Consider the following 12,042-nt stretch of genomic DNA (forward strand, 5'->3'; position numbering starts at 1 on the left):
AAATATGACAATGGGTTGATCAGTACAGTCTACATTTTCAATCATTTATTGTTCCTGGTAATCTTCATTCAGAATAGCCCTGCAATCCGACAATTCCTTCTGGGTGCAGCCATTCATTTTTTTTATAAGTGCATAAACCCATGAAGTGAATAAAGGAGAGAGAGAGCAAGAGCGAGCAAGAGTGAGCAGGAGTGAGAGACGGAACACAAGAGATACAGCGGGACTTGATGGGATTGTGTAATCTTCTGTGATTGTTCTGTGTATGAAGGTGTGTGTATGTGTGGCAGCTTTATCAGAGGGTGACAGGGTGTTACACAAAGGGAGCAGAGTGGGACAATGCCCCATAGCTCTGAGAGTCTCACAGGGCAGAGAGGTAACATCACTCTATCTCCTTTAAGCCAGCTCTGTGTCACTGCCGTCGTCAGGTTATTGGATTTCATCAGCTGTTTCTTGGAAAAACATAACACTCCATTGCACAGTCTCTGATTACTGTTTGGCTTCTGCTACAGCGCTGATTTTAGATGCAAAATAGAAGCTGGTTTAGTCATTCAGAAGTGATTAAGGACCCTGATATGCCTAAATACTCTGGAGGACTTTTTAGAATGGCTGCTAAAAAAAACAAAAAAAACCTCTGAAACCACAGCGCACCCTTGTGGGGAAGAGGGGCAGAGCTTTTGTGTTTGGAATGAGTTTTTGGCAGGCTAGATTGATCTCTCTTTTTCTCTCTCTCCTCGAAATATAGGTCATCCACACACTCTCTCACTCTCACACACACACATTCACACACACTCTTACTTTAAATTGCAAATGACACAAATCCTCACAATTTCACAGAGAAAAATGACAGGATTTTTACTCTCCTTAATGAAGGTATTTCATTTCCTTCCTTGGCACGCAATATCTCTCACATCTCTTGAATTTAAAAAATAGGCTTTCGGCTCAGCTCTTTCAGCCGTGATAAAAGTAAAAGAAAAAAAGGCACGGTTCTTTATTCTTCCTGCTGACTGGAAGTGTAGTTTCAGTGTCAAAATATTTCCTCAGACTGGTGGGTGGAAAGTAAAGAATAAGCCTTGTTTGCATTGCATTGTCATGCAGATAATCCGTATGAAAATATCTGTAGTGTTGTTCCTTGGCCAGTTTCTTCACATTCTTGCAGTAGAGAGAGGAACACTCTCACTCACAGATTGAAGATAAGGTCTAGCTGGTAGTAAGGCTCTTCTTGTTCAGGTGGTGTGTGCTCTCATTTCATGATAATATTTCTGTTGATCTTGGGAATCAGTTATTAACCACCTGTGCTCACCTTTTTGTTCTGAAAAAAAAGAACAAAGAAAAATAAGTATTGGGAATATAATATTTTCCTTAATGCTTTTTTTTTTTTTTTTTACCTTTTCCTTATTGTTTCCCCAGTTCATTCATTTCCAATTCCCACCCTCAAGCTAGGACCCCTCCATCACACAGTGCAACCAGTGCAGGGAGGGTGATGGCTAGCATGTGCTTTCTCAAGTTGTAACAGCTACGAACAGATAAACATGCTTGGAGAGAGCTAAATGTTGATTCTGCCCCTTTTTTTTTAATGACAACCCCTCGCCTATAACACTCACTATCTAATTTATCAGTCTTTCTGTTTCTCTGTATACTTTGCTAGCCTAGGTCATTCTCAGCACTGCAGTGATGTAATGGTGGTGTTGTGGCAGGAGTGGATCAGGCACAGCAGTGCTGCTGGAGTTTTTAAACACTGTGCCCAGTCACTCACTGTCAACTGTATAACACATGCATGCTTAGCATGTCCACCTTGTCAATGTAAAGACAATGAAGCACTTTAGCTGCTGCACAGGAAATGTTGGTCGTCCTCTAGTTCTTTATTAGTGGCCACAGGATGCTGCCCACAGGACGCTACCTACAGGAAGCTCTCACAGGATAGCAGGTGTTTCAAAACACCAGCAGCACAGCCGGGTCTGATCCACTCATACCAGCACAACACACACTAACACACCAACACCCTATCATGTGTCACTGCAGTGCTGATAATGATCCACTACCTAAGTAATACCTGCTATGTCATGCTTCATGTGCTCAGAGGAGCTGAAAAAATAAATATACAGTAAGTTTGAAAGCAAAGTAATCATGGAGGTAGTCATTAATATACAAAACAGGTCTAACTTTTTGCGCAGACCTATTCAGGTGTTAGCAGAACTAGAAAAGTAGGTCAATGGAAAAAAAGCATCTCTCCCAAACATCCCTATGAAAAATAGAGCATGAAATTGGGGTATACCTGTTTAGCGTTGTCCACACACTGGATATAGAGCGAAGCAATGTTGGAGCAAGTCAGAGTCTTGCCTGTATTCATCATGTAGCATTTCAAAATCTCACTCTGCAGCTCTGAGCAAACTGGCTTTATCTGGGACCTCCTAGGGTGACAGAATATGAGAAATGGAGGCAGCATTATAAAGTGATTGAGAGAGAGAGAGTTTGGCAAAGTGCAATTTCCATACAGCTGAAGCAAAGGTACTTTAGGTTCTGTGCACATAATAAGAATGCAGTTGCCCAGGATGGATTTTAAGGGCCTATAAAATATTCCATTTACATAAGTGTTCAGACCCTTCAGAAGCAATGGCAGCAACAGAAGTATAAAATCTTCTTGGAAATGATTTCACAAGCTTGGCACATTTTTCTGTTGGAAGTTTCTTCCAATTTTCTAGGAGAATTTGTTCAAGCTTGACCAGGCTGGATGAGACGTGCCAGTGGACAGCCATTTTCAGATCTCACCAGAGATTATCTGTTGGGCTGGCTGTCTGTTTGGTCCAGACCCTTGCAGGACCCATATATTTCTCTCTATATTATTCAGCCTGCATGTTTTATTTTATCCTGAGTAGTTTTTCAGTCAATGTTGCAGAAAACAGACAATTCTCAGACAATTCCACTCTCTATACTCATTACACATACCTATTACTTAACTAACTATAGAGCCAAACTTACATCCCTGGTGACTACAGTACAATTAAGTTGCACCAAAGCTCTACAAGTGCAAGTGTCATTAAAGGGTCTCAATATTTTATGTAAATAGAATATTTTCGTTTTTTTTTTTTTTTAGAACCTTTCCAAGCTTTATCGTTATTGTGGAGTTTTGTGTGTAGATTGATGACAAACAATCAGTGGAATCACTTTTAATGTGAGTTTGAAACTGTAGAAATACAGAAAGGGTCTAAATACTTTCAGCAATATATAATCTACGAATATTCGTTCTATCCGAGGTTAGCACACTCGATTTTTTTCATTATTGGAAGTGTTTCAGTCTGGCCTACATATTGAATGAGGCAAAATACAGATTAGTTAATCCAGAGGACATTTTTTTCTATCTATCTATTACACATGCACAACTAAAAAAACCTGTTTCTAATCTAAGAAAAATAAAGAGTTATGACTGTTACATAAAATGCTGGCTATGAGCCCTTTAAGACTATACAAGAAAAGCACCAGCACTTAAAGGAATACTCTGACGTCTGTACTTCACCACTGGTTATGCAGACAAGTAATGAACTAATATTCAGATTTGAATAACACTGAAGTGGCTTTCCAAGGGAATATGCTATTTTGAGCACAGAGCACATATTATGGCTGACTCACTTGAAGCGATTGTGAGTGTCCTCCAAACCCTTTCTGAAGTTTTCTGCTGTAACTCTGGTGAACTGTGCAGTCTGCATGATGAGAAAGAGAGACAGGAATCCAGGTAAGACCATGAACATAAGGGCTACAGTGGAAAACATATACTAAAAGCATCAATATATTACCGGTATGTTGATTATTGAACCTGATTGAGGACTCATTTGACTGGTTTGAAAATAAAGAAGTTGTGTGTGCTAAAGAAATGTTATTTCTTACTTTCTCCTCCAGTTTGGTAATCTGATTTCTGTACAGTATATCCTGCTTTTCCAGTTGTTTTTCTCTTTCCTCCACCTTCTGAATCTGTTTTGGAATGAAGAGAGGTTTTTCAGTATATAAAAACAACACAAATCGCTGTGAAAATGCTGAGACTCTACAAAAGTCTACTGAACAACTGCAATCTCTATAAAAATATATGTAACAATATATCTGAAAGCCATGCTGCATTATTACTAGGCTTTATGCCTAATAATAAATTCAGTAAATGGACTTGAGAAGTCAACAATGCTTACCTTTCTCTCCATCCACTGAAATACAGCAGCATTTTCAGAAAAAGAAAAAGAATAAAAATAAAGAACAAAGGAAAAGTCAGAAAGAGCCAAGAAAATTATGAGCCAGACCAAAAGCCACTAATGAAGTAAAAATATCTAAAGGTGTTACATAAACAAAGCGTAATTACATAAGATGTAAGATGCAATAACAAAGCAATTAAAGTGTAGCTGTAGATTAGATTATGCAGATTAGACAGAATTAAAGGCAATCTCTCCATTAGCAAACAATCTGATGGAAGGTTATACAAGCTGTAGTGTAAAACTGACAATATATATGCACAAAAGCAGAAACAGAAGAGTACACAGAAGTGCACACACAGACTCCCACGCACACACATGTATTGTGCAGCTGCTCCGACCTCAGTTTGGCTTACATAATACTGAGCTACAAGACGCTCATCCTCAGTGTTCATGCGCTCCTGCATAATAGCATCTTTTAGAGACTGCTGAAGGGCTTGTTGCTCTCCTTCCAGAACCTTCTGAACCTCTGCCTGGATCTGCAGCTGAGCTTTGGCCCCGGCCTCTGCCTCCGCCTTAGCTTTCTCCTCCTCCAATCTAGAGCAAAACAAATACACACATCAATACATACAGTTATGGATGGAAGTTTATATAAGCTCATTATGAAGGCATGAATGCTGCGGCAATATTGGGCTTTCAAAAATAAATTTTCTTTTAACTGTAATTTGAGAACAAAAAATAGGTTGTATGGTCAAGATAACCAGAGGTATGTTTGGTGGAGTATACTCGAGACACTCATCTGCAAGTTCACTGATTGTAGCAACTGTTAAGCATGGTGGTGGTAGCATAATGTTCTGTTGATGGAATAATGTAAAAAGTGGACTATTTAAAAAATCTTTAGCATAACCTTAATCTATGAGCCAGACATAATTTGATGTATTAATAGGACAACAAGATCAGAAGAATTAACTAATCAAGCACATCAACCTGGTCAGGAATTAAATCTGAATTCTGGCAAAATATTTTTGATGACTTTGACAATGGGCATTGTACTAAATATTAGGCACTCTATGTATAATTGCGACCCTAGCTGTGTTCCAAGGCCTTGGCTGCAGCCGGAAGGACGGGTCCTAAATGCATGATGATGCCATCAGAAAGGTCCTGCCTTTTGCGATTGCGGCACAAAACGCGTATGTTCTTTTATTTATTCGTGGAATTATTTACATTAAAATAAAAATGTTAACTAACTCTGCCCTGGAGGCTTCATTTTTTGGGCAACTTCTGTTTCAATTCTGCTGTTTTGTTCCTGCTTGTGCAAGCACAGACAACTGTGGGTAACCAAGGGCTGGGACAGACACATCAACTGTATCCTAGAAATAACTAGGATAAGTTATTAGCAGGGAAATAAGTGTAATATTTCCCTGCTGTATATGAAGGGTCCTTCACTTACAAAGAGCCTTCTATACTGTAGCATCCGAGAAATGCAGCCTTTACATTGACTGGCATCCTACTGTAGGTAGTTAGGCAGCCCTTGTGCTGATTCCAGACATTCCCTGAACTAAATATATAACTTGGGCACTGATTTTTTTTTTCTTTTGAAAATATATGTTGTACACATTCTGCACCAATACAAAAACAAAAATCACAAAAGCCCAAAATTGTTATGATATTCATGTGCTTGAAAAGGTTTCGATATACTTTTTTTAAAACACAACATAAGCACACAGCTTTAATCGTGTGCAGATGCTCCTCTTACTGCTGCTGAATCTTCAGCTTGGCTGTCTTCATCTCTTCTTCCAGCTGTTTCTGCAGTTCATCCCTGATCTGCTTCCTCAGTTCCTCCTCATTTACTAAATGAAAGAGACAGGAAAGTGGTTGTTCCTGTAGATCAGGGTCAGCAGAGTGCAGATTATTGGCTGTTGTGGGTGTGTTTTCTTGGCAGAGATTGATGTGTGCAGGAAAGTCATTAATCATGAAAGCGTGTATGCTCATAAAATGAGGCAAAACATGCTATTTTAAATCAAACAAGTGTCTGTCCTAATGTACGCTCTTACAGATGGGTTCTTCAAGGGTTCTTAAGTAAAGGAAACATTTGTATATGAAAAGATGGCAGCTCAAAAACTCTTGAAATTATTTACTGGACAAACATCTGCCTATTTAATAGTTTCTTCTGAAATGAAGAGTGTTGAAAAGAGTTTACAGTGTAGTTATGGGAGTAACTGTCGCTACAGTCCAGGGAAGAAGGTTTCTACTAGATTTTGTAGCATTGCTGTGAGGATTTGTTTGCAATCAGCGACAACTCAAGCACACCAACCTGGTCAGATTCAAACAGTTTTCTTGCAAAAGAAACATTTAACTAAATACTGCATAATACATAAATAATAATGTAAATAAATAATAATGATAATGAAATAATAATAATAAAATAATAATAATTGATAATGTTTATTGTTTAATGTTGTCACGTAGTAAAACTGAAGAATACAATGCTTCTAGGGATGCCCTATACAATAAGTTGCCAGCTGTACATTGTACAGCAACATTTGAGAAGAAAAAAAACAATTGGTTAGATTAAAGATGTTTCCCATGAATTTAAAATCATATAAAATCCTCTACAATCAGAAGCTTCCTAAATTATACCCAATAATAGACTGCAAGTAAAATACAGTATAGAATCTTCTCAGTACATTTAAAGCAACAATTTGAACTCCACTTGCTGAGGCAGAGTTCATATCTTAAGTAAATATAACCTAAATTTGCCACTTCACTTACTGCAAAGCAGGACTTTATGCTAACTTAGAACAGCAATGCAGTAACTTTGCAGCATTCCTGATGCCAGTATTTTACTGTCCACGTACAGTGTGTTGCATGCTATAATTTTATGGTAATATTTTAGTAATAGCTTTACAGTATTTAATTGTCAATTCATTTCATATACATATGTTTTTGTAAAAACATATTACAGCATTATAATGTAATTATTTATGCCAAAACCTACTCTAAAAGGCTGTTATACTCTGTAATTTGTTTACAGTAAATGAGTATTTTTGTACACAATATTATGCTGTATTTTGTTCTCCAGAGTAAGTTATTTTGAATTTTTACAGTGTGTGTATCATTTTGACCCTGCAGATGGTAGGATGGGTCCTCGAAAGGCAGTCCTACTTAGGCTCTTATTGGTCACTATATTAGTACTATATAACAACTTTTTTTTAAAATAAGAGTGCACATTTAGAGCTGGATTGGGCAGCTTTGGATGTTATTTGACGATGTAAAGATGTGTCAAACTATGCTGTGTCAATAGATAACAGAGCATAGACTATATCATAGACTATAACTGTCATGACCTGTGGTGCATTGAATGTGAACACATCATTTTCATTAAGGCTTGTACAAACACTAATTATTTATTTAATTTAAATATTGGATGTTTACATTTAGGGCACATTACGTGCATAAATGTTTTTAAGACATAAATGCAAACCCAGTCTTACCTACAGCCTGGGGTGATGATGGAGAGGCTAGTGGAGTTAGCGTATCAGTAAGAGGAGTCAGCATAGAGAGAACATCAGGCTCTGCAGTAGGAGCAGAAGCTTGTGGAGCTGAAGTCTCTTCAGTGGGAGTTGGTCCCCTCTGCCCCATAAAGGGTAGTTCAGAAGGTAGGACCAGTGTAGAAGAGGACTGAGGGGGTGCTAGCTCCTCCACAGATTCAGCTGTAACAGGAGGAGGAGGCACTGGTGCTGGTGCAGTGAATGGTGCATCAGGAGATGGAGTTTTAGATGCAGCAATTTCTTCAGCAAGCGTGTTTGTAGGGAAAGGCTCAACAGGTACAGCTGTGGACTCAGTAGTTGCAGGTGGGACTATGGATTCTTCATGTGATGAAGGAGGTGTGACTCCAGTACCAGCAGGGACAGCTGTAGTTCCTCTTAAGGAGTCTGTATGCTGAGAAGTTGCTGCACTTTCCTGAGATGAAGGAGAAGACAAAACTGCTTCTACAGTAGGTACTGTAGATGGAGCTGCAGGCGGAGGTGGTGCAGGAGTCTCCTGACTCACAGAAGCAAACGGTACAGGCACTTGGAGAGGTGGTGTCACCAGAGAACTGGCATAAGAAGGATGATGAGGCAATATGTGTCCCAGTGGCTCAGTAGGGGACCAAGGCACGCCAAGATTCAGAGGTGGATGTGCTTGTTTATTTGATTGAGGGCGTTGTTTTGCTGCTTTAGGAGATTCCTTCATACGATCAATCACACGATCTGTTAGCTGTCAATAAAAGACAATAAAAAAAAAACAATAAAAGATGTGTTCACATTAGAAAAACAGCCTAACCTATGAGTTACATGTATCATGTAAACTGAATAATAAGTTTACAAAACAATCAATATCTTCTTTTTTTGATGGATGGCCACAAACAAGTTGTTTTTGTTTTCTTTTTATGTTTTTAGGTGTAGTAAGAAATATGTGACTTTTTCTCGCTGGAAAACTACAACTCTTGAGTTTTAAAATGTCAGAAAGGTGTGTTTATGGGTGGGCAATATTGCAGTATTTTATTGTGATAAATGTCATTGTGATAGACATGTATCTTGGAATTTTGTGGGTATTCTTACTGAATAATGAACACTGACGAACTGCACATTTCATTACAAAGAAATATTAAATTAGATTTATTGTCACTTTACATAAGTGCAGGTGTACAGGTGAGTTAAAATTGTAAATGCATGAACCCACTTAGTGTACAGAAAACAATATATCATCGCTCTCCAATGAAAAAGAAGTACCTTAATTTTTGCTGATTTTTTGTTTTCTACACAATTTAAAAACACAAACTGTCCCTTACAATGTGTCAACATTTCTTAATGACTGAACCAATAGAAAGTCTCCAAAATGACCTGGAATAAACACTGACTTCCATTAAATGTTAGGAAGGTTGTATCTCTCTTCCGTAAAGTTCGTGTTTTGGAGATACAGGTTTTTTTTTTGTGCAGTGACAATATACAACATAAAGTAAAATAAAAATAGAAAATACACACTTAACTCATTATATACACATTAACTTACACTACAAACATACAAATACAATATTGCACGGGTGAATTGAGAGGGATAGTATGTTAATGTGAATATATAGAGGTTACATTGCTATTTACAGGTGCGTATAGGACAGTTTAGTTCTTGCAGTGTAATTATCACATAGTGATTTAAGAATATGCTTCTACTGGTACGTATCCTCACTGTTAGTGTCTTAAACTTGTTTTTTCATTGTGATTAATCACATACATATTTAATTCTTGGTGGGTGTTAGAAATGCACAGTCCTGACTGTTACATGACTGTGTCATATATAGACACTATTCACTTGGGTGATCACTGTGCTAAACAGAGCACTCTGTACTTGTCTGAACACACCCCTCTCCCTCTTTCTTCCACTCTGCCTCTTTCCTCCTTTCTCTTTATTTATTTTTCTTTCCTTCTTTATTTTGCCCTTTCTGCCTCTCTCCCACTCATCATCATTCTCTCTCTCCTTCCCTCCTCCCTGTCTATCTTTCTTTCTCCCTCTCTCTTTTTTCGTTCTCCCTTTATCTCTCTCCTTTTCTCTTTTTTTCTCTCCCACTGTCTCCTTCTCCCTTTTTCTCTTCCTTTTATTTGCCCACTCTGCCTCTCTCCCTTTCTCTCTCCCACTCTCTTTTTCTCTCTCTCACTGTCTGCTTCACCCTCTCATTCTCCCATATTCTTTCTTTCTTTTATTTGCCCCCTCTGCCTCTCTCCCACTGTCTCTTTTTCTCACTCCTTCTCTTTATTTGCCCCCTCTGCCTCTCTCCCTTTCATTCTCTTTTACTTTCTCTCTTCCACTCTGTCTTTTTCTCCCTTTCTCTCCCTCCTCCCTGTTTGTCTTTCTTTCTTTTTCTCTCTCCCTACTTCATTCTGCCTCTCTCTTGCTTTCACTCTGCCTCTCTCTTTCTCTCTCACCCACTCTCTCTTTTTCTCACTCCCTCTCTTTATTTGCCCCCTCTGCCTCTCTCCCTTTCTTACTTGCTCTTTTACTTTCTCTCTTCCACTCTCTTTCTACCTTTCTCTCCCTCCTCCCGGTTTGTCTTTCTTTCTTTTTCACTCTCCCTACTTCATTCTGCCTCTCTCTTTACCTCCGTCTCTCTTGCTTTCACTCTGCCTCTCTCTGTTTAATAAAGTTGTTTAGTGAGGAACTCACCCGGATGCCCTTCACCACTGTAATAACCTCTTCATCCTCGAGTCTCGAGCTGCTGTTTCCCCCCATGTTATGTGTGAAGCGGCGGTCAGCAGGTCCCTCTGTACCTCAACATAAGATTAAAAGTGTTGAGATTTTGACACTGCACACATTCAGGTCCTGCACCCAGAGTGGAGCCCCAGACCCTGCCCTGCCCCCCCTCTCTATAAAAGCTTTCCCCATTGGGTGAGTGAGCTGAGCGCCTGTAATAACTGTGTGTATTGGTCTCCAGCAGGAATGGGCCTGAGGGCAGCAGATCTTTCACACTCACTGGAGCGAGTCTTTCTCAGTCCAAAAAACAACACACTATACATAGCTACTGCATGTTCCTCACTGAGGAGGACCCTGCTAGTAGTGGTGTAGGGTAACATGTCCCCCCATGGAATTATGGGGTCAAATCTAATGTCAACACACTGGGGTCAATATCCCAATATCCCAACGTGCCTTCTGTGTCTACAGCTTACAAACACTATATAACAACACATTTTATAGATTTACATTATTATATTTTTGGTGTGCATTTAAATTATTAATTTAGCTTTTTTTTCTTTTTTTACACATCCTATCTAAAAATGCCCTGTCCACCCTGTCATATATGGATAACAGCTCCTTTAAGAAAGTGGCATTTATGTTTTTTACATATTATATTATTATATAATATATTATATAATTTTTTTATATTATTATATTATAAAAATATATAATATTATTATATTATATAATATATATTATTATATATTATATTATAATATTACATATTAGTGACATCACAACCTTATTAACATACGTTGAGATCAAGCTTTAGTTCTCCACCCAGTCAAGGACAAATATCTAGAGCTAATTAATAAAAATAATTGTAGAAAAGCAATGTGTATTAGAACAACCTTGTCAGAACTTAATCACATGCCAAGTTTCATTCAAGTTGTATTAAGAAACGCATGCATGCCCAGACATAAAAATAAAATAAAAAGTGATTAAACTGGGGTATATACATATAATTTGAACATTACTGTCAAAAAAGTAACATCTTTTTTTCTGAATACTTTTTGGTGCAAGTGGGTTTTTTTCACCCATTCAACAATAATACATTACAGCTTAATATTATAGGGTAATATAACTCCAAAAACTAAAATAGACCAAGGGAACATTTCAAGAGTCTATTCTACAGTCATTTCTCATCACTGTTTGTAATGACCTGGACACATATAGATATTTTAATAAAACGTGTAAATAATATGTAAAGCATAGATAAGTATTTCCTTTTAAACATTTATTTCCTCATAATTCCCTGCCGTTCCTCGGTTGTTGTGTGCAGGGTCATGCAGGATCATCTAGTACATTATAAAGAACCCTGCCCTGCAAATTTTACTGCTTGAACTGTGATAACACTCAATAATGGACAGAAAATGAGTTGATTAGCTGGATCAGGTACACTAAAACGTGCACAACAGTGGGCCACCAGGACCAGGGTTGCGAAATATTTGGGAGTGATGCCTTGGGAATGCTAATTGCTCACACCTGTATATGTATGTAAGGTTTTATCTTGTAAGCGAGGGTGAACACTGACCAGCATGCTCATGAATAAATAAATAATAAATGAAGCAAACCTTAGAAATCAGAAATGTGGGTGAAGAAA

The 12,042-nt window shown here is 38.1% G+C and overlaps 1 protein-coding gene across 2 annotated transcripts; it reads right to left on the reverse strand.

Annotated features, from left to right (window-relative positions):
- Positions 1-23: 23 nt before the first annotated feature.
- On the reverse strand, positions 24-10,568 carry chchd3b (coiled-coil-helix-coiled-coil-helix domain containing 3b). Of its 2 annotated transcripts, XM_007228173.4 has the most exons (9): positions 10,371-10,568; positions 7,664-8,429; positions 5,926-6,019; positions 4,586-4,766; positions 4,173-4,187; positions 3,880-3,963; positions 3,625-3,695; positions 2,273-2,408; positions 24-1,309 (listed from the first exon to the last, which is right to left on the reverse strand). In XM_007228173.4, exons 1-9 carry the CDS (start codon positions 10,434-10,436, stop codon positions 1,283-1,285), a joined length of 1,440 nt encoding a protein of 479 aa, XP_007228235.3. In that variant the 5' UTR covers positions 10,437-10,568; the 3' UTR covers positions 24-1,282. The 2 variants fall into 2 exon arrangements, with proteins under 2 accessions (XP_007228235.3, XP_022527893.2); XM_022672172.2 differs by lacking the exon at positions 4,173-4,187 and having other exon boundaries at positions 10,371-10,567.
- Positions 10,569-12,042: the final 1,474 nt, after the last annotated feature.

The sequence above is a fragment of the Astyanax mexicanus genome, chromosome 2, assembly GCF_023375975.1.
Source record: "Astyanax mexicanus isolate ESR-SI-001 chromosome 2, AstMex3_surface, whole genome shotgun sequence".
Taxonomy (NCBI): Eukaryota; Metazoa; Chordata; class Actinopteri; order Characiformes; family Acestrorhamphidae; genus Astyanax; species Astyanax mexicanus.